Here is a 23,532-nt window from a genome sequence, read left to right as displayed (position 1 = left end):
CTATGTGAAACACATAACAACTAGAGGTAGTGTAAGGGGTCAAAAATGATAACACCAGTATTGGTACCACCGAGGTTGTTTGTATTGGTACCACCGATGTTTGGTCGTAATCCGTTTGGCCGGTACTGACACTCCCTATAATTTATTTAAAAACAAACAATATAACATTTTGGATCGGTTTACTAAACATTGTTTAACTGAGATCTCATTAAGAAATAAAAGGTAATAAGCTTTATACGAAAACTATGAATACACATGCATACAAAGTTAGGACAATGATGAAACGGAACAAATAAATTATTGTGGGAAGGGAAAGAAGATACTAACGAGTTTCAATATGTTGTTTGTGTACGTTTTATTATTGAAAACTAAATTTTCCTAACCCAGAATATTCCCGGGTAATAGCCTAGTTGTACTATATTTAATTAGCATGGCTTTCACGTACTTACTAAAAGAGACCTTAGTCCAATTATTGAAATATATTTCGACCTACACTTTCCTTTAAAATATAAAGTTATGATTTTCACTTGATTGGTTGTCTAAAGGGTGGACGAGTAGCTCAGTAAGGATAAAGTTATCAACTTTAACTTTAAAAATATATTATGGATTGATATACCTTTATACGTGTAGATTAAAGAAATATCAAGTTTGACAACAACACAACGACCTAATTATGGTTTTCGTTTATATGTCTTATACAAAAATCTCAATTGCAGCCTCTATATTTTTAGGAGACCCGGGGCTATCCGTTATAAGCCCCGGTAACGCGTGATCAAAAAAAATAACACCGCTGCCGGCCACATCTATAACGCGTGAAATTGAAAACGCGTTATTTTTTTAACGCGTGAGAGAAATTATTGGTTTTGAGAGAAATTGTTGGGTGTGGTGGTGAGTGATGCGTATTTCCACTTAAAATTCATCACTAGTAATAGAGTAATGCTTGATGACATGGCGGAACTTGATTGAAAGGTGTGAGTGATGAGTGAGTGATGGGTGATGAACGCCCCTACCCCTTATAGTTGCTATAATGTTATCAGATTGATTGTTTTCTAACAACAAACTAACATATTTTTAAATAATTCTATTTATACAGTTTACGGGATTTAAACTCCAGACATTAAGATGCACGATTGCTTTAATCTAGTTATTCTTTTTCAAACTCCACGGACGAAAATTTATGTTACCCTAGCACAATCTTTTCGAATGTATATGGTATCACATTCCACAAAAAGGTTCACCCCACTTTGCTTTAGAAAATTTACATATATATTTTCCTTTCAGAAATTATATAAAATCAGAAGATATACACAACGACAAATTAGCATTTTTAAATCAAACGAAACACAAGTCCATAACTCCCAAACTACATGAACGAGGACAATTATTTGCACGTACTTGTTACAAAAGACAAACACATGAAACATAAACATAAACAAACATAAACACAAGCAAACAAAGAAATCAAAGAAAAAACATGCATGCTTTCACTTTGACCGTTACACAACAGGCGCCACAAGATGAGTTAATGCGGCGAAAGAGCTCCGTAACTTCCCCTTCGTGGAGCCTGAGCCGGCGCCGGCGATGGTGCAGTAGATTCAATATCCGAGGAAGCTAACTCACCATCAGAAAGCCCTTGTCTGCATGGTACCAAAGTGAGAGATCTTGCATTAGGACAAGACTGACTTGTCGCGAAGAACCTCGAACACACGGCCCGCCTTCTTTGGTACGGAAGACCCGAAATGCAGTTCCTGTCCACGTTTAGAATCCCCTTCTTGATCAGCTTCCGACACTGTGGACCAACCTGAGTGAAAAAATTATACGAAAGCGTGAAATTCGACAGATTCGGGAGGCTGCACACCGCCTCAGGCACCACACCGGAGAACCTATTGTGGGCCAAGTTTAGAAGCTCCATTTTCCTTAAACACTGAAACGAACGTGGGATTGGGCCATGCAACCTATTGAATCCTACGTCGAACACAGTGGCCTTCTTCAAAAACCCGATCTCGTACGGCAAACAACCATTTAACCTGTTGTTTAAGAAAAGAACCTCGAGTAGAGTATTGGAAGCTTGACCAATGCTCGGAGGAATTCCACCAATAAACTTGTTATTAGCTAGGGTTAAGTAAAGAGCGGTCGTATTGCCAAGGTTTGCAGGAAGTCTTTGGATAAAGTTATTATTGTTGATGAAGAGCAAATCGACCTTGAGACCGAAGACTTGTGAAGGAACTGTGCCGACGAACGTGTTGAACCTGAGGTCGAGGAAGAGTAACTTGTTGGCTCGGAGGACTTCAGTGGGGAATCTACCCGAGAAATTGTTGTTACTGAGATCGAGCTCGAAGAAGTATTTTAGTTTGTTGAGATTGGTGGGTATGGAGCCGGTGAAGTTGTTGGAGTTTGCATGGAAGAAAACGATGTCCGGCAAGCCGGTGATGAGTTCGGTGAGGGTTAAATTTGGGCCGTTAAAGTTATAGTTGTTAAACTTGACACCCGCGATTGCGGTTTGATTGACATCGGGGCGGACATCGCACAAGAACCCTTTGTAATCGCGGCAAATGTTTTTGCCCCTCCATGTTTTTGTAATATTTTTGGGATCGTATGTAATTTTCTTTTTGAAGGCTTGAATTGTTTTGTAGGCTCGTCTTATTAGTACGCTTTGGAAACCATCTGCAGTAGCAAGACTACTACCGACGGTTGTTTGGAGTGCTTTAATTTGGGCATCTTGCTCCCCATTTCCGACAAGGAAAAGAGTGAGGAAGATGAAAAGGAAGAATGTATTGATGCCACCCATTGGATTCGACAAAGATAAGGACCAAGGAGTTTTAAAAGTAGTGAAGGGATTGGGGCATCTATGCATGTAAACTTGGCCTATGTTCACCCTATATATAGATGTATTTTCTTAAAAAGACATTTGGTAGCCCGGCCATGACGTAATAGTTTGTTGTATTGATGACTACTACACACAAAAGTAGTACGTGTTCAAATCAAGCTACATGTGCACCTTGGTAGGTGGTTTAGTTGTTAAAATAATTAGTATTAACTATTAACCCATTAAAATTAAGATATGGCACTTTAGAAAATAAAATCATTTAAAGTTATATTATTCCCTCCGTCTCATAGTGTCCTATTTTTAATTTTTAAAATCTTTATTTATAAATTTTGGCTTTAATTATATATTTTTTTGTGTTATATAAAACTTGATGAAAATCACTCAATAAAAACACTTGTAAAACACACTCAAATCATATAACTTTCATCAAGTATTATCTAACACAAACAAAATTATTTAAGGTCAAAGTTTATAAATAAAGACTTTGAAAATTAAAAATATGACACTTAATGGGACGGAGGGAGTATTATATTTTAACCCATTAAAATTACTTTCAATCATAACCCTAGATAATTGAAGGTTTTTTTCAATATGTGTATAATGGGTTAATTGAAGTCCGGCAAGACTCATCAGAATCCGGTGATTTAATTAGTCCGGATGCAGGAGCTGAAGAGTTTGATACGGTGCACAAAGGTCGCAAGGAAGAAGAACCGGCAAACTTGGGAACTGGTGTGCATGGCTAACACCATGCATCGACGGGAATTCCAAAGGAAAATAATGATGCGGCGGCGCACGTGTTTCCTGAAGTGGAAATAAGTCAAGAGGGGACCACCCTAGGTGAAAACAATAAAACCCCTGGTAGGAACTTTGGGCCATTTGGCCAGCCTAGCCCAATTCCTCCTGCCTCTCTTGGTAAACAGCCCAGGAACCTTCGGAGCCCTCCTTCTGCTGGGTCTACACAAGGCCCACTTACCAAAGCCTTTCATGGTGACACCCCTAATTGTTCTTAAAGATTTGATTTAAACAAAAACGCTTCCTCCCAGACATCTTCTCCCTTGTCGGATCCTCCAATCATGAACAACACCCCGACGGTGGATGTTTCTCAGGCAGGCGATTACTCCGAGCATATTTCAGCGGCAAGACTTTATGGTCCCCCGGTGGGGATGGAAGGAAATCGGAAAGAGGCACCGATCTCAATCAGGAGGTACTGGCCACGGCCCGGGTAGGAGACGTCGTGGGGATAAATCTTCCCGGTTTTGAGGAAGCTACTCAGGTTTTGATTGCTGGTGAAGGTGATGAATTAGTTTGTCAATAAATTTCCTTTCAATAAATCTTAGGGGGTCCGGAATTCCCGGAAGTTAGAGTGGGTTCGTGGTCTCAAAATGTGTCACGGTTTCCACTTTTTAGCCATTCAGGAAACTAAGCTCGAAGATTCTTCCAAATTTGCATTTAATAGCTTATGGAGCAAGTCTGCCTTTGAGGTTATCGTGGTTGATTCGGAGGGTCGCTTGGGTGGTATGGCATCTCTGTGGAATCCATCGGTCTTTAATTGCTCACAGGTTATTAAAAACCGGTATTTCCTTTGCGTGTGTGGTAATCTAGTGCCTTCTGGGACCGGAATTAATCTGGTCAACATTTATGTGTCAAACAACACGGTGGTTCGAAGAAGCATTTGGGCAGATTTATTATCACTAAGGAACTCGGTTCAAGGCCTATGGGTTATTATAAGAGACTTTAACGAGGTTAGGAGTCCCGAGGAGCGAGTAAACTCAGAATTTAATGCACAAAATGCAGAGTTCTTCAACGACTTTATTCTAGTCGCGGCTTTACAAGACGTCTAGATGGGAGGTGCCAAGTTTACCTACATGTCGGACCAAGGAGATAAACTCAGCAAGTTGGATAGAGTTCTGATGTGCATTGGGTTTTTTTGGAAAATTGGCCAATGGCGTCCCTTACGGCATTGGAAAGGGGCGTCTCAGATCATCGTCCTTTACTTCTATCGACCGTCCCAACTGATTACGGCCATATCCCATTCAGGTTTTATAATTCCTTGCTTGAATTACCTGGTTTTTTTTGACTTCGTCCTTGATAAGTGTAGAGCTTTCAGGTTCACTGGACCGGCTGATCTGGGTTTGGCAATAAAGCTCTAATGGTTAAAAAATAGAATCAAAGAGTGGATTGCTTTGGAAAAGAGGCGAACCCAAGGCAACTACGCACATTGGGTGGATCAGGTGGCGGCTTTGGAAAGAATTACTAAGGTAAGACCTCTTAGTAAGTCCGAGTTGGACGCTAGGATTAATTGCAAAAACCTAATTGGTGAGGCAGATCGCCTAAAATCTATGGACTTAAAACAAAAGTCTCAATCTAGATGGGCTTTAGACGGGGACAAAACACAGGTTTCTTCCACTCAGTTATTAATTCAAACACGAGCTCCAATCGTATAAATGGTTTACTAGTGAATGGCGAGTGGGAGTCTAATCCGATGATTGTTAAGCAAAAGTTCTATGACTTTTTTGCCAGACAATTTTCGAAACCTTTGAATTCGAGGCAGAAATAAGCAGGTCTTGACTTCAAATTTATTAAACGGGTTCCCGGCCCAGACGGGTTTGACTTCAAATTTATTAAATGGTTCTGGAACGGGTTGCAAAGTGATTTCATTAATATTTTTAATGAATTTCATGATAAGGCAGAAATAAGCAGGTCTTGCTCCTCATCCTTCATTGCCCTAATACTTAAAACTAAGGACCCAACATCCCCGTCAGATTATCGACCTATTTGTCTTATTGGGTGTGTAAACAAAACCATTTCTAAAGTGCTCGTGAATAGACTCAAGGGTGTAATCGGAAGTCTTATCTCGGTGGAACAATCTGCCTTTCTATCTGGTAGAAATATCATGGATGGGCCGTTGATCTTGAATGAATTTTTAGCTTGGATGAAAACTGCAAAAAAATCTGGGATGTTTTTCAAAGTCGACATCCAAAAGGCCTATGACTCGCTCAATTGGTCCTTTTTGGATTCCATTATGTCTTAGATGAATTTCCCAGAAAAATGGCTTAAATGGGTCATTGCCACTCTTCACTCAGCGAAGGCCTCAGTGTTGGTAAATGGGTCCCCGACTATGGAGTTTGACTGTACGCGTGGCCTTCGGCAAGGCGACCCACTGTCTCCATTTTTGTTCGTCATTGCTATGGAAGCCCTCACAAGAATTATGAAGAAAGCCACTTCCGTGGGCCTTTTTCATGGAATTAGATGTACCGGTTCGTGTAACACCCATATCACGACTTAACCATATAGATGCAGCGGAATAATCAACACTTTATTATTACACATATCACGACTTAACCATATAGATGTACCGGTTCATGTACCGGTTCGTGTAACACCCATATCACGACTTTCATTATTACACATATAACATACTATAAGATTCGTTTCTGGAATAATCAACACTTTATTAAAAAGTTTTACAACATTCATTCTTAATTATCGCATCAACTGAAATATGAAATCTCTAGTTATGTGACTACTCTTACCGTACAATCATTGCTCTTGACTTGATCTTCAATCCTCCTATACTTCATAATGATGTTAACTCCGTGCAACCTATAATCACCACATACATGCACATCATTAAAATTTGGTGACGTCGTTCATAAACTAAACATGCGTAATCAAATAACCACTCGTATTCGTTCTTCTCATGCTAATCTTTTCGAATCCTCTTTCCGTGTACAATCTTGCATTCCAATTCCTTAAACCTTCACAAGGACATTAATAGTATACCTGCATTCTCGTTTCATACTCAAGACATTGGTTTAGTAACTTAACACCCAAACGTATTTAAGTTATGCAAACATATACAAAAGTCCTATTCATTCGTGTACAATAAAATTCTACTTCGAGCACGGGTACAAACATACATGTATTCATAGACACATACTTCCACACATGATTACGTACACACATACACACGTACAAGCATTTACATACACTTAAATCATTCAAAAAGATTTGCTAATGCATCCTAATTACAACCTCCATATAAATAAGACACACACGTACAGACTTATGTACATACTCACTCCTATTTATGATTACTTACAAGTTTTAGCTATTAAAATGAATTTAAATAAATACATACTAGCCCACATACTTAATTCATTTCCCCACATACTCGCTTACACATCCCATTCTTACTCAAGCTTCATAAACGCTTTTTATGTGACTTTCGGGTACATTTCGGATCTTAAAAATGAGTTCCATACTCACCCGTAGCTTACCAAGCTATTTGGTAGGGCTGAGGTACATTATAGAAGCTTATCGGGGCTTGGGATGGGTTCACGGGGTCCGAAATCAAAGAAAAACGAAGAAATGCTTAACTCTACATTTTGCACCTGACCTCCATCGTAAGCTACGATGACTGTCGTAGCCTACGGTGGCCCTTAAAGTGGCTACGGTGAGAAGGGACTGCCCTACGGTGGAAGAAAAGCTTCAGCACCCACCGTAGCCTACGGTGGGCACCGTAAGCTACGGTGGTGCCCAACATAGCTTTCATTTTTATTACTAAAAGTACCATATCTTGACCAATTCACATCCGAATCACTTGGAACTTGTTTCTAATTGTCCGTAAAACATTTCCCTATATAATTGACTAAAAATCCATACCTGGGTCCATAATCTTTATGAGTTTCATTAATAGTACAAGACTCATGCGCATTTATTCGACCCGTTTAATTTCACCAATTTACTTTCGTCTTAGATAACTACCTACGTCCCACTAAAACAATACTTACCTTAGTAATTCCCATTATTACCTAATCATACATGAATCCCCACATTCATAGGTATTAAAAAACTCCCTATACATACTAAGAAGTGAGTCGGAAGTCACTTACCTTGAGTGCCCATTTTCGCATTAACTTCCTTGTCTCCTCTTGATCCGTTAGCTTTCCATGCTTGATTCCTTGCTAATACGATGCATATCCTTTCATTCCATTATATTACAACATTGTTAGTATAAATGATCATTCATCTTATCAATCATTCCACTCCTATGTCACATTGACTTTTGTTGGTCACTACTAACATACATAAGGCATAGATTCATTACCACATTATTCATAATACAATCAATTCAACTTACCATCATGTACGTCGTATAATAATCTTGCAAGTATATATATGATCTCCTTATTCTCACAATCATGTTAGGAAGTCTAACCATGTTATTCATACCTTGTTGACTTTCTAGAAAGTCAACTGTCAATCATATACACTTCCAATCTTATGAACATGTAACCATATTGATATGCTAGACCATAATGAAATCATATGCACTTCATTCTTATGTGGTAGGCCATATGCAATCTTGTGATCACCTACTTACACACGTATATTCACATAATCAATTATACACTTACTAGTGCTTCATGATTCTACAATTGGCAATGTCATCCAAGGTTAGCTAATACAACAAAATTTCAACATTATTCTTAACTAGTAAACTCGTATGTTTCGCGTTTAGTACATATTCACTTCTTAATCACCATTGAGCAATTAATCAAACCCATGGTGGCCGTCCCACTATTCAAGAACAAGGTACAAGCCCCTAGTGCATAATTTTGACAAAATCATACATTCAATCTGAATTCTCATATGAACTCCATCTAAAGCACATTATTCTTGTTAGTTTACTATCAATTACATCATTATCATTTTCATTCATATTTGTCAAGTTCTTTCATAAAATCTCACATTCTAACTTCACCTAAACATTTCATCAAACACTTGGTGTGCATACCACTATCTAAACACAATGTACAAGTATTTTATGCTTTAAATTCCCACTTCTTGCATTCATCTCACCAACACCACTATAATCAAATAAATTTCATACTATACTTCAAACTAGCTAACATATATGCATCACACACTACATAATTCATCAAGTTAGCACGAAGATTTAACATGGATGATTCACCCATGTCAGCATTCTTACTACTACAAGTGGGTTTCATCCCCAAACGTCAATTTACTCAAAGTCTTGCATAATTCATCTTTCATGTGACGATTCTAACACATATTCATACCTAATTTCATGCAATTTCCTAGATTGATCATAACCCCACTTTATTAAAGATCACAAAATCATAAAATACAACTTACCATGTGTTTATCTTGTCTGGATGGTTAAGAATCTAGCTCATGCATCCATCAAACCTTCATTTTCCCTTCCAATTTAGTGGATTTTGTGATTTTTAGGGTTTGTTCTTCCCCCTTGATCAAACCGTCGCCCACACACACCTCTCTAATGTGCGTGTTTTATTTTTTTTTAAAGTTTATGTAAATTCATCTTTCAAGTTGCCCAAGTTTAGCCCCTCAAGATTTACCATCTTTCCATACTTGTCACAACAATTATTTCCTTATAATATAACTCAAACTTTAACTACATTATTTAAAAGCGGTTAACCCACTTCATGCCTTGAAACAAGATAACATATTCGTAAATTAAACATTTGGGTCTTGGGGCGTTACAAGTCTACCCCCTTAAAGAAGGTTTCGTCCTCGAAACCTTTCTCATTCCTACTTTTGCCTTTTTATTGTAGTCATTCAAAGTGTATACAACAACATGTATGCATTCAGGACTTTGGCAAAAAGGTTTTTATTCATGAATAAACATAGTCACACGTATGGTCCTTACCTTCTTGAATTAAGCCAAATACTTTCTTGCTTGATATTTCACTCTTACATTAATGATACAAATATTCCTCATGAAATTTACCAGAATATTCCATTATTAACATTCCTTATAATTAGTTTCATATTCACATAAAATTTAGAATCTGATCATACGTATATTATAAACATTCGGTTATGGTATCATTATCGCACATGACTACTATTTCATACTCACTTATTCACACTTAACCCGAACTTCAAACATGATACTGCGTTGTTACTAACATGTACTACACACCTTCTTTGGTCGAATTCAAGATCATTTCATTCATGTCGCTCTACGATTAACTCCCTCTATGCACTTACTTTTACTATACATGTAGGCATGAAATGCAAGTTCATCGCACGAGTATTTAACCATTACTCTCAAATTCTTACTCAAGAATTTTGGCATTTTCTCTCTAATGACAACATTTATTGGTTAATTTCATCCTAATTTGACCTTTAAAGGTCTTACATTCCATGTTATACTGTACTTATTCTATCATTTGTTTATTTGTGAGTAATCTTCTATCTACCCATTCTTACTTATCAATCATGAACCAAACATTTTACCGACCTCGTCTTCATTGCATAGGTCAGTGATCCGTAAGCCGGATCGATCCGCTTCTTTATAGGTACCTTTCGTACCAGAATTGATCTCACTCATTCGTGTAATATGCTCCCACTCGTGAGCATCCTTCCATCAGTTCTACTACTATCATCACACCAAGAATTCCACCATTCTTATCTGTAAAATTAACGGTTAGCACATATCATTTCATATTTGCATTCTATATGGTGCTTGTTCATCTATGATCCTTTTACAAATTTCTTACGTACTCACTAAAACATATCAAACATTCCATTTCTTACATACAATCCTTTCATTTTGTTAGTTATTTCGGCAACTTTTGCACTTTGACTTTCAAGGTTAAACTGGCACTTCTTACTTATCGTAGACGTATCGAAGTAAACGTTCGTACTTCTTTTCCATTCATGCATACTTGCAAGGACTTCATTTCATCATTTCAGTATTTCTTGTAACAATTTATCCTTTCCCATCCATACTTAAGTCATTTGTCTAGGTCGTAGCCCATCATTCATTCTGACCCTCAAGAGTCAAATAATAATATGTCTAGCACTTAACTTATTTCAAAATTTCTTTTTTTCAACTAAAATTTTTCTACAACAACCATTTTCAACGGTTATACTTACTTACTTAGGGGACCAAAATTTTCTTTATATTTTTCTATTACTTGCTTTATTAATTATCATCTTACTTCGTTTGACTTTTCGAAAGTCTAATTGTAAATACATCTTGCCCCATGTTTGTCAGTTATCCAATTCTGACACATCCCTCTCTAGTCGAGCCATAAGCTCCTATTGAAAGTATAACCTTTTATATATACCTGGCATGAGTCAAATCCATTGACTTGTTATCCATACCTTGCGTTGGTTATTTCTTTCCAATTTGTGACAATGCATGCCCATACATTATGCTCACCTATAAGTATAAAACTTGACAAATCAAAACACGTATGACTCATTTGTCCTTTTAACCGTTCTTGCATACAAACATATCCCATATATATATATATATATATATATATATATAGAAACGGGATCAGGAGAAAACGCCCAAAAGTGTGAGAACGGTGAGAACGCATCCTAGCCCAACATGTGGCGCGGGACATGATCAGGGTCTGAGGGGTTTTTTTGTCTTTTTAGTATTCTTCTACTTTCTTGATTTTCGCGTTTCACATGCTGCTTCATTTTTGGCGTGCAAGATAATTTTGGCGTTATCTAGAATCATTAATTACTTGGCGTTTTACTATTTATCTCAGATTTCTTCTCGTTAAATTAATTCTTTTTGTGTCACATATTTAATTTTTTTGACGTTATGGCTTTTTCCATGTCATTTTTTTGGCGTTCTGGGTCTTTACGTTAATAATTGATTACCATAGATTAATATTTTATAAAATTACAATTATACGAAATCAAAATAACTAATAGTCTTCCATGGATGCGATTACATCAGAGATGTACCCATCGCTTTGTTCATCACTTTCTTCAGGTTCATCATCATCAAATTTTAGATTGGCGTATAACGCCACTAGCTCGTCTTTTCTTTGTTGCAGCCTATTCTTGAATATCACTGCATCGTTGGATTTTGGATCGTTCAAAGGTGCTAAATCACAGAATTGTTCAATGATAGATAGTAACCCTGTCTTCAACATTTCCTCCATTGGCAATGAATATTGCACCCCGTTTTTATAAGTCACTTCAAGCGTTCCTTCTTCCCCATGCATCACCCAACTGCTAAGTGTTGGTAGAGGACTATCGTCAATATCATCATCATCTTCATCATCATCTTCTCCCGGAAATTTTCTCTTGAGTCTTTTTATTACAGTTCGGGTTCTTTCACAATCGTTGGCCATTGGAACCCCAAGGGCCAGGATATCCCTCTGAACCCCTTCATTCATACCAAGCATGGCTTTGATTGTCCTTACCTTCACCCTTCTCCTATCAGAGAACTTTATGATGAATCATTTCTCTTTCCTTTCAGACCTCCATGCAATAACCTTAGCCATTTTTAATGTTTTTGGCGTTTTGGACAATATGTGGCGTTTTTAGTCAATGTTTTTGGCATGTTTGAGCTTGTGTTCTCATGGTCTTCTTTTATATTGACTTTTTTCCCACGCATGACAGGCAATCATGGAGTTTTGATAAAGATAAATAAATTCAATTCCCCAAGTATTTGGCTTTCAATATAATAAATGTTAGTAATTATGTTTTTCCGGCGTTTCATTTTACTGTTTTTGCAGTTACCGTGTTTTTGTTTTCAGACTCAACAGTCTTTATGGTGTAACACGTCTAATCTTGACGGCTATAATTATGGCGTTTTGTTTTCCAATGGCGTTTAGATAACGATGAGACTTTTTTGTTTTATTCTTTTTTACACATTGTTTTAAGCTTTTTTTTTTTTTTATAATAGTACTTGTTCAAAGTAATTTTATTATAGTTAGGTAGTTTTTTGGGGGCGTTTTTATGGCATGATGGCATTCTACAAGCATTTGTTCGTTTTGGCGTTTTATTATATTTTTCATTATAGTATTAATGTACTTTTGTTGTTTATTAGCTGAAATTACAAAACAAACAACAGATAAAGAAAATTAAAAAAAAAAACAAATAGAAGCAATTTATGATCTAAATCTTCAGTGTCATCGGTCTATTTTTTCTTTTGAAACTACAAGAACTATCGCGTTTTGGGTTTGGCGTGGTTTATTTTCTTTGTTCATGTGTTGAAGTGTCTTTGTGGATGTTGGAGACATAGATCGACCCTGTGTGGGTGGATGCTATTTGCCCGCCGTCGTCATTATAATCATCGAGGCCAAAGTAGCATTTACACTGGGATATGTCTCTTATAATCATCCAAACCTTCTTCAAGAACAAAGATGACAGAATGACATATGGGTGTCATCAGTCTCTCTTTTTTGAATTTTGTCCATCTCATGTAGCAAAATCTTACTACACTCACGTAACAAATCATTCAGCGAAACTTCATGCAGAACATTACTGCGTATCAAAGAAAAGATGTTTCCCATCGTTGTATTTTTTGGCGTTTTACATTGAGTTGTATTTTTTTTAGGAACCACTGTGTTTTTTGTGTGTTTTTTTGGTATGATAAACGGAAGGTGGTGAGACGTTTCTATTGCGTAGTTTAGGCGGGATATTATTTTTATAACAAAAAAATGTAATTAACATTTATCCGGATGTAAGGCTTGGCGTTATATATTATGGCGTTTCACATTTTCTGGTGTTTTTGTAGCCTGAGAGCTTAAATAAAAACATAGAAAAAAGTACGCAGTGATAAAATTGGCGTTTTGTATTTATTTGGTGTTTTATATTTCAACGACGTTTTATGTGAAAAATGATGTTTTACCTTTTTTTACCCTTAATGAAGCACGTCCACTTAATAAAATTGATGTTATTTACGAAAACGCCACCACACCAATCTAGTCCATAGATTGTTTTGATTGGACAATCCATAAGTGTTCTCACCGTTCTCACACTTTCTAACGTTTTCTCTAAATCCTGACCATATGTGTGTGTCTATATATATATATATATATATATATATATATATATGCAAAATTTAAAACATAACTTGGATAATATTTGCTTTAAAGAATATTTACTTGTTCGGTTAGTACTTACTTACGAACTCGGACTTTTCGTTCTTATCATTCATTCTCACTTGTTTGATCCATGCTTACTTATGGATTCAAACTTTTCATTCTACTTTTCATTCTTACTGGTTTGATTCGTGTTTACTTACAGATCCAACCTTTCATTCCTTACATGTTTGAATCCACTTCTCGGATTCAAACATTTTCATCCGTACCTTTGTTTCCTTCATCGCATCATTTACCATCTCACTTCTTATGATACGTTTTCGTATCAATCTTCTACATTCAACTTCAAGTGTTGTATCCCCAACACTACATTCCATATTCTATTTCATGAACCGTGTCTCAATGCGACATTCTACATTCTATTTCTAGTGGTGTTTCCATCCGTCTTTCTTAAGTTTGATTTACATTCAATCGTAAGCTTAAACTTTTCATTCTTATCTTTCTTTCTTAAATTATTCCGACTCTTAAAGAATCATTGAAACCCCTTCCATCTCCATACAACCCCTATTTCCTAGTTCGGCAAGATATACGTGTGATGATTCTCATGGTCTCACGAGCGTTCTATGCTTCTTGCACACTGGCCAGGCGTGCAATCCACATACTAGTCTCGTGTCTCCATGAGGATCATCACTTTATATCCAAGGAACCGGTCTTCAGTTCGTGCCACACTTGTTTGAATCCTTCTAGGATTACGCCCTCTTATTTAAAGGTATGCTAAATACAGGTACTCATCAAATTTTAAAATTTGTGTGCCTAGGGTCCATTTGCCTGCCTTATTACATGCCTTAATCTTCATACTAGTTCGCAACTGCGGAACATCCTCATTGTCCAGCAAGATCACCTTACAACATTCATCATGGTTAGTAACATCACACATACTTACTTGTATTAGATTTTACCTTCCAGTCTTGATCGAGTCTCGAATTGTACGGGTCACTAGTCACATGAGCACACAGGTTTGAGTTCAAGTACTTACTTCTTTATACTTGATTTCGCTCAAACCTAGGATCTGATACCAACTTGTAAGACCCATATCACGACTTAACCATATAGATGCAGCGGAAAAACAGGGACTTAAAATTTCTTTCATTATTACACTTAAAATTTCTTTCATTATCACACATATAACACACTATAAGATTCGTTTCTGGAATAATCAACACTTTATTAAAAAGATTTACAACATTCATTCTTAATTATTGCATCAACTGAAATATGAAATCTCCAGTTATGTGACTACTCTTCCCGTACAATCATTGCTCTTGACTCGATCTTCAATCCTCCTATACTTCATAATGATGTTAAGTCCGTGCAACCTACAATCACCACATACATGCGCATCATTAAAATTGGTTGACGTCGTTCATAAACTAAACATGCGTAATCAAATAACCACTCGTATTCCTTCTTCTCATGCTAATCTTTTCGAATCCTCTTTCCGTGTACAATCTTGCATTCCAATTCATTAAACCTTCACAAGGACATTAATAGTATACCTGCATTCTCGTTTCATACTCAAGACATCGGCTTAGTAACTTAACACCCAACGTATTTAAGCTATGCAAACATATACAAAAGTCCCATTCATTCGTGTACAATAAAATTCTCCTTCGAGCACGGCTACAAACATACATCTATTCATAGACACATATTTCCACACATGATTACGTACACACATACACACGTACAAGCACTTAAATACACTTTAATCATTCCAAAAGATTTGCTAATGCATCCTAATTACAACCTCCATATAAATAAGACACACACGTACTGACTTATGTACATACTCACTCCTATTTTTGATTACTTACAAGTTTTAGCTATTATAATGAATTTAAATCAATACATACTGGCCTACATACTTAATTCATTTCCCCACATACTCTTTTACACATCCCATTTGTAACACCATGTAAAAACGTGTCCAATTATGTATAGACACGTGTCCTAAACTCTAAATATGTGAAGGATTGAGTTTGAGGGACTAAAGTTGACAAACAGTGAAAATATGTATGCGAAAGGACTAAAAGTGTCAACATGCCAAACTTGTGCCTCTGAATGACATACGTGAAGAAAATATTCTTAAATGGGTGATTAATTGGATATAAGGAGCCGTTTGTGAAAATAATCGGGAGATTATAAAACTACAAGGGTTAAACGTGTCAACATGTCAATTCTGACCTCTGAGTGACCTTTTAACAAAACTGAGGCTTGGAAATATTCAAATATACTCCCAAGAATAAGTGATAAAAATTTCACGTGGTTTCGAGATCGTTAAGCATGTTTTCAAAACTTTGGGCTATAAGTGTCAACTTGATGAAACTTGCATTCATAATGATATTTAACAAACCCGAGCCTAACGAAGTTAGTTTATTCATCCTTGAGCTTCAACAAACTGACTACAAGGGCCCTACATGTCAACAATGAGATTAAAAAGGGTTAAAACAATCAGGGACTGAATCTGCCAACCTTGAAACTTGTTTTGCCAGTTAAACAGGCCTACGCGGCCCGCGTAAGCCTCCTTTATGGCTTACGTGGCCCGCTTGAGAACGCCCAGCGCAGAAAATTCATGCCAGGTGCAGGTCAGCTTCTCTAAACCGCCATAACTTAGGTTGTATCGACCCTATGAGCTATATGTCGGTATATTTCATCAACTAGGACACCTAGGGTGATCCTAGGATGTCCCATAACAGGTGTGAATGATCTAAGTTCATGAAATTCACTATATAAGGAGTGCTAGTATTATATTCTTGACACATCATTTGCAACAACTTCAAAAGGACCTGCATCTGGAGCTTGCAAACACTAGGAGAAGAATTTGAAGTGTAGAAAAGATAGCTAGGACCATTAGTAAGCCTCTAATTACTTGCTTAGACGTTTTAATTAGCTTAATTGTCTAGAAATCAAACTTATCGTAATTTAGATTTGACTTTCATTTTAATTACATATGGACCGGCCACTGATCAAATTGAAAGTGGTTATGGGACCATATTAAGGTAGGTGATTAACCCCTAAAAGGGCACCTCCTAATTATCTCGTTTGACCAGTTAATTGTCGGGTCAAAGTGACAAAAAGTCAAACTGGATAGAATGTTTGAAAATGACAAAAATTAATAAAACAGAAGTTCTAAATTATATTTTAACATTCTAATGACTTGGTAATTAATATCAAAACATGTTTTATCAGTCCTAACCCGACAATTAATAGTCTAAGGTCAGTTTATAACCGAAAGTCGCAAAATCTTGACTTTTGCTTTGACTTTCAGTTCTGACCCGTTTAAGCTTAATTCTCCCATGTTTTAAGCTTCCATTAGGACCACATTACTCAGTAGTATAACTTTCTGGAGTTATATTGCATGACGCCTAATGGATTGAATTATATGCACTTGATCGTAATTATGCTTAAAAATGCCATGAACGGCCTTTTGACACACAACTGAGATTTTTAGCAATGTGAATGGACTAACACCTTTCCTACTGATATATAGACTTGTCCTGAAAATTTGACATCAGTTTGAGGTCTAGATTAGGAGTTATGCTCAATAGCGTAATTAAGGAGCTTTTTATCATTTAAATGGCGTAATTAGCATAAAGCCTATCTAAACCCGATTTTTGATACCAAACTTTTTACCGACTGATGTAAAATAATATTTTGGGATTTTTGAAGATTTTTATTTACTTTAGGCTGAGCATAACATAGGATTATAGCTTGAATTCGGTAATTGTCGGTTTTACCCTTTTTGTGCATAAAATGAGTTTTACATAATATTTTGATGCCAAACTTTTTGCTACTGATTTTATATGATAAATAAAATATTTTGAACCTTTTAAACTGATCAAAAACTCAGATTTCATATTTGAACCCGAATATCCCTTAAAACCGACTTTTAAGCGTTTTTAAGCACCTAATATGGGTCAAAACTATTATTGGTATATAACCTACTGATGTTTTAAGTTAATTTATATAACTAAACAGTAAGCCAATGTTTTTAAACTCAGAAGTCTAATTTGGCCTTTAAAGCTTATGTGAAATTACCAAAATGCCCCTCCGGTGCATAGTTTGGTTATATAAGATAAATTTCACATATATAAAATACCCTACTGTTATAACTTATAAAAATATATACTTTTACTGATTAAATCAGACCTGAAACTCAGTTTCACATTTAAACTCTTTTATGGACATTAAAATTACCAAAATGCCCTTATGGGACTTATTTTGGTTTAAATTATTTTTTGGGCATATATGTTGACATCTTACTGATGTAATAACGTATTTTGAGCATAATAACGATTAAGACCTGTATATAATTTATTTGGTTACCCGTTACGCGTTTATGCGTTCGGATCGGTTTACGTGACTAGTTTACATGAAATAGCCGAAACGGGCTTAACCTTATCATTAAATTCTGATTTTCCAGAATGTATTTAGTTTACCCAAATTATACAAGTATCCAAGCTTGTCGGGTCTAAACCACATTCTATTTCGGTCTCCGCTTAATCTAGCGTTTAAGAACCGTAAGGTTTCTTTCTAGCTAGCCGGTCTAAGTCCTTGACTTAATTAAAGACCCGTTAGCATCCTAATAGGTTAATAAACCTTCTCTACAGATTAAATAGCTCCGTTAGAAGGTGCCTTCAAGAAGCTTTAGGATTTTACTGCTAGCATCAGGTAAATACTTTTAACTTATTTTCCCTATACGGGCTTGGGATACGGTATTATAAATACCGCTTGGTCGGGTATGAGATTATTTAGTCGGGTTGTGATTTAATAAATCTGCATAACCCGTTTTAATCTGTGTTGTTTGATAACATAAACATTGGGGGTTAACGACCTTGTTCCTGGATATCCTCGGCTCATTTAAGTTATTAATGACCACGACCTATGCACGGGGTGTAGGCATGCACCTGACAGATGCAAATGCTAAAAAGTTAAATTACCCACAAGTTGGGGATAACTCCCCTGTGGGTTTTATAAGTGGTGAGTCAGTTAATCATGACCGGCTTCTAAACCGGCCCCATATGTATGACAAACATGTAAAACTGTATACAAGATTTTATTAAAGATTGTCCCAAGTTATAAATGGTTTGTGCCATATGCACTTAAATCAATTTTCATAAATATTTTCAAAAGAGTCAGTTAATCGTATTTACCAGTGTAAACTGACGTATTTTCTTAAAGACTGATTGACAGGTACCTCTCGTAATAGGCTGGAGTTGTTAGGTGTCTTAAGAGGATCTTGCAAATCCATAGATACCTGAAGTCTATAGTTTTTGTTTCTTTGTACATTTATGATCCGCCTGTGGATCTTATTACATTCCAGTTTGTATTATTCATACACTCGAACACTCAGACAGTATGGTTTGTAATAGTTTATTTACCCAGCCTTCCGCTGTGCTATATTATTGTGTGTATTGACAATGATGATATCAATTACGTCACGATACTCCTCGCCGGGCCCACCGGTAATATGTGGAAATATCGGGGTGTGACACGTTGGTATCAGAGCCAACATTGAGTGAATTAAACACTAGCCTTTTGTGTTTAATCTCAATGACACAATAAGCACATTCCTTAGACTTTCGAGTCAAGGCCATGACCTAGGATTTATTCTTAACTTTCCTTTGCAGTTTATATTTAATTTTGTTTTGTTTTCTTGTTATGACAGGAAGCTTAACTATAATGCCTCCCAGAGTTAGAGGTAGGGGAAAGGGTCCCATGCGAGGGGGACCATCAGCAGCAGGACCATCACACCGACGCACTCCGTCTGCGTCCCTTTCCAGTTCTGACTCACACGATCTGTGGGGTCACTCCTTTGAGCCGGCGAGACACTCTGTCTCGTTAAGCTCTTCACCTTCTTTCCATCCATCTTTTGGGCCCCAGACGAGCCCCAACACTTGAACCATTCTCAACACTCCCATCACTCCCGCAAATCTCACCAATCGTATCATTCGTTGCATTCCCATTCGTTTCACCATTCGGATTCTACCTACTCACCGACGCAGTTCAATCCGAATGACTATGTAAACGACTTCCTTGGTTAAACAGGCCTACGAGGCCCGTGTAAGCCTCCTCTATGGCTTACGCGACCCGCCTGAGAACGCCCAGCGCAGAAAATTCATGCCAGGTGCAGGTCAGCTTCTCCAAACCGCCATAACTTAGGTTGTATCGACCCTATGAGCTATATGTCGGTTTATTTCATCAACTAGGACACCTGGGGTGATCCAAGGATGTCCCATAACAAGTGTGAATGATCTAAGTTCATGAAATTCGCTATATAAGGAGTGCTAGTATTATGTTCTTGACACATCATTTGCAACAACTTCAAAAGGACCTACATCTGGAGCTTGCAAACACTAGAAGAAGAATTTGAAGTGTAGAAGAGACAGCTATGACCATTAATAAGCCTCTAATTACTTGCTTAGTCGTTTTAATTAGCTTAATTGTCTAGAAGTCAAACTTATCGTAATTTAGATTCGACTTTCGTTTTAATTACATATGAACCAGCCACTGATCAAATTAAAGTGGTTATGGAACCATATAAAGGTAGGTGATTAACCCCTAAAAGGGCACCTCCTAATTATCTCATTTGACCAGTTAATTGTCGGGTCAAAGTAGTTTGACAAAAAGTCAAACTGGATAGAATGTTTGAAAATGACAAAAATTAATAAAACAGAAGTTCTAAATTATATTTTAACATTCTAATGACTTGGTAATTAATATCAAAACATGTTTTATCAGTCCTAACCCGGCAATTAATAGTCTAAGGTCAGTTTATAACCGAAAGTCGCAAAAGCTTGACTTTTGCTTTGACTTTCAGTTCTGACCCGTTTAATATTAATTCTCCCATGTTTTAAGCATCCATTAGGACCACATTACTCAGTAGTATAACCCTCTGGAGTTATATTGCATGATGCCTAATGGATTGAATTATATGCACTTGATCGTAATTATGCTTAAAAATGCCATGAACGCCCTTTTGACACACAACTGAGATTTTTAGCAATGTGAATGGATTAACACCTTTGCTACTGATATATAGACTTGTCCCAAAAATTTGACATCAGTTTGAAGTCTAGATTAGGAGTTATGCTCAATAGCGTCATTAAGGAGGTTTTTATCATTTAAATGGCGTAATTAGCATAAAGCCTATCTAAACCCGATTTTTGATACCAAACTTTTTACCTACTGATGTAAAATAATATTTTGGGATTTTTGAAGATATTTATTTATTTTTAGGCCGAGCCTAACATAGGATTATAGCTTGAATTCGGTAATTGTCGGTTTTATCCTTTTTGTGCATAAAATGAGTTTTACATACTATTTTGATGCCAAACTTTTTGCTACTGATTTTATATGATAAATAAAATATTTTGAACCTTTTAAACTGATCAAAAACTCAGATTTCATTTTTAACCCGAATATCCCTTAAAACCGACTTTTAAGCGTTTTTAAGCACCTAGTATGGGTCAAAACTATTTTTGGCATATAAAACTTATTACCTACTGATGTTTTAAGTTAGTTTATATAACTAAACAGTAAGCCAAAGTTTTTAAACTCAGAAGTCTATTTTGACCTTTAAAGCTTATGTGAAATTACCAAAATGCCCCTCCGATGCATAGTTTGGTTATATAAGATAAAGTTCACATATATAAAATACCCTACTGTTATAACTTATAAAAATACATACTTTTGCTGATTAAATCAGACTTAAAATGCAGTTTCACATTTAAACTCTTTTATGGACATTAAAATTACCAAAATGCCCTTATGGGACTTATTTTGGTTTAAATTATTTTTTGGGCATATATGTTGACATCTTATTGATGTAATAACATATTTTGAGCATAATAACGATTAAGACCTGTATATAATTTATTTGGTTACCCGTTACGAGTTTATGCGTTCGGATCGGTTTACGTGACTAGTTTACGTTAAATAGCCGAAAGGGGCTTAACCTTATCATTAAATTCTCATTTTCCAGAATGTGTTTAGTTTACGCAAATTATACAAGTATCTAAGCTTGTCGGGTCTAAACCACATTCTATTCTGGTCTCTGCTTAATCTAGCGTTTAAGAACCGTAAGGTTTCCTTCTAGCTAGCCGGTCTAAGTCCTTGACTTAATTAAAGACCCGTTAGCATCCTAATAGGTTAATAAACCTTCTATACAGATTAAATAGATCCGGTAGAAGGTGCCTTCAAAAAGCTTTAGGATTTTAATGCTAGCATCAGGTAAATACTTTTAACTTATTTTCCCTATACGGGCTTGGGATACGGTATTATAAATACCGCTCGGTCGGGTATGAGATTATTTAGTCGGATTGTGATTTAATAAATCTGCATAACCCGTTTTAATCTGTATTGTTTGATAACATAAACATTGGGGGTTAACGACCGTGTCCTGGATATCCTCGGCTCATTTAAGTTATTAATGGCCACGACCTATGCACGGGGTGTAGGCATGCACCTAACAGATGCAAATGCTAAATATTAAATTACCCACAAGTTGTGGATAACTCCTCTGTGGGTTTTATAAGTGGTGAGTCAGTTAATCATGACCGGCTTCCAAACCGGCCCCATATGTATGACAAACATGTAAAACTGTATACAAGATTTTATTAAAGATTGTCCCAAGTTATAAATGGTTTGTGCCATGTGCACTTAAATCAATTTTCATAAATGTTTTCAAAAGAGTCAGTTAATCGTATTTACCAGGGTAAACTGACGTATTTTCTTAAAGACTGATTGACAGGTACCTCTCGTAATAGGCTGGAGCTATTAGGTGTCTTAAGAAGATCTTGCAAATCCATAGATACCTGAAGTCTGTAGTTTTTGTTTCTTTGTACATTTATGATCCGCCTGTGGATCTTATTACATTCCAGACTGTATTATTCATACACTCGAACACTCAGACAGTATGGTTTGTAATAGTTTATTTACCCAGCCTTTCGCTGTGCTATATTATTGTGTGTATTGACAATGATGATATCAACTATGTCACGATACTCCCCGCCGGGCCCACCGGTAATATGTGGAAATATCAGGGTGTGACACCATTCTTACTCACGCTTCATAAACGCTTTTTAAGTGACTTTCGGGTACATTTCGGATCTTAAAAATGAGTTCCATACTCACCCGTAGCTTACCAAGCTATTTGGCAGGGCTGAGGTACATTATAGAAGCTTATCGGGGCTTGGGATGGGTTCACGGGGTCCGAAATCAAAGAAAAACGAAGAGATGCATAAGTTTACATTTTGCACCTGACCTCCACCATAAGCTACGGTGGCTGCCGTAGCCTACGGTGGCCCTTAAAGTGGCTACGGTGAGAAGGGACTGCCCTACGGTGGAAGAAAAGCTTCAGCACCCACCATAGCCTCCGGTGGGCACCGTAAGCTACGGTGGTGCCCATAACAGCTTTCATTTTTATTACTAAAAGTACCATATCTTGACCAATTCACATCTGAATCACTTGGAACTTGTTTCTAATTGTCTGTAAAACATTTCCCTACATAATTGACTAAAACTCCTTATCCGGGTCCATAATCTTTACGAGTTTCATTAACATTACAAGACTTATGTGCATTTATTCGACCCGTTTAATTTCACCCATTTACTTTCGTCGTAGATAACTACCTTCGTCCCACTATAACAATACTTACCTTAGTAATTCCAATTATTACCTAATCAATACCACATTATTCATAATACAATCAATTCAACTTACCATCATGTACGTTGTATATTAATCTTGCAAGTATCTATATGATCTCCTTATTCTCACAATCGTGT

General features: G+C 36.6%; 1 protein-coding gene across 1 annotated transcript; it reads right to left on the bottom strand.

Moving 5' to 3' along the window:
• Positions 1-1,304: 1,304 nt before the first annotated feature.
• LOC110885635 (uncharacterized protein At4g06744) lies at positions 1,305-2,874 on the bottom strand. Its single transcript, XM_022133337.2, has one exon. It carries the CDS (start codon positions 2,852-2,854, stop codon positions 1,523-1,525), a length of 1,332 nt encoding a protein of 443 aa, XP_021989029.1. The 5' UTR covers positions 2,855-2,874; the 3' UTR covers positions 1,305-1,522.
• Between the last annotated feature and the right edge of the window lie 20,658 nt (positions 2,875-23,532).

Source organism: Helianthus annuus, chromosome 10 (assembly GCF_002127325.2).
Source record: "Helianthus annuus cultivar XRQ/B chromosome 10, HanXRQr2.0-SUNRISE, whole genome shotgun sequence".
In the NCBI taxonomy this organism is placed as follows: Eukaryota; Viridiplantae; Streptophyta; class Magnoliopsida; order Asterales; family Asteraceae; genus Helianthus; species Helianthus annuus.
Note: the sequence above shows the minus strand (reverse complement) of the source record. Positions and strands in the feature narration are given on the sequence as shown.

Bases quoted from the DNA above. Each gene is read 5' to 3' on its own strand.
- LOC110885635 (XM_022133337.2), bottom strand. From the start codon at position 2,854: ATGCATAGATGCCCCAATCCCTTCACTACTTTTAAAACTCCTTGGTCC.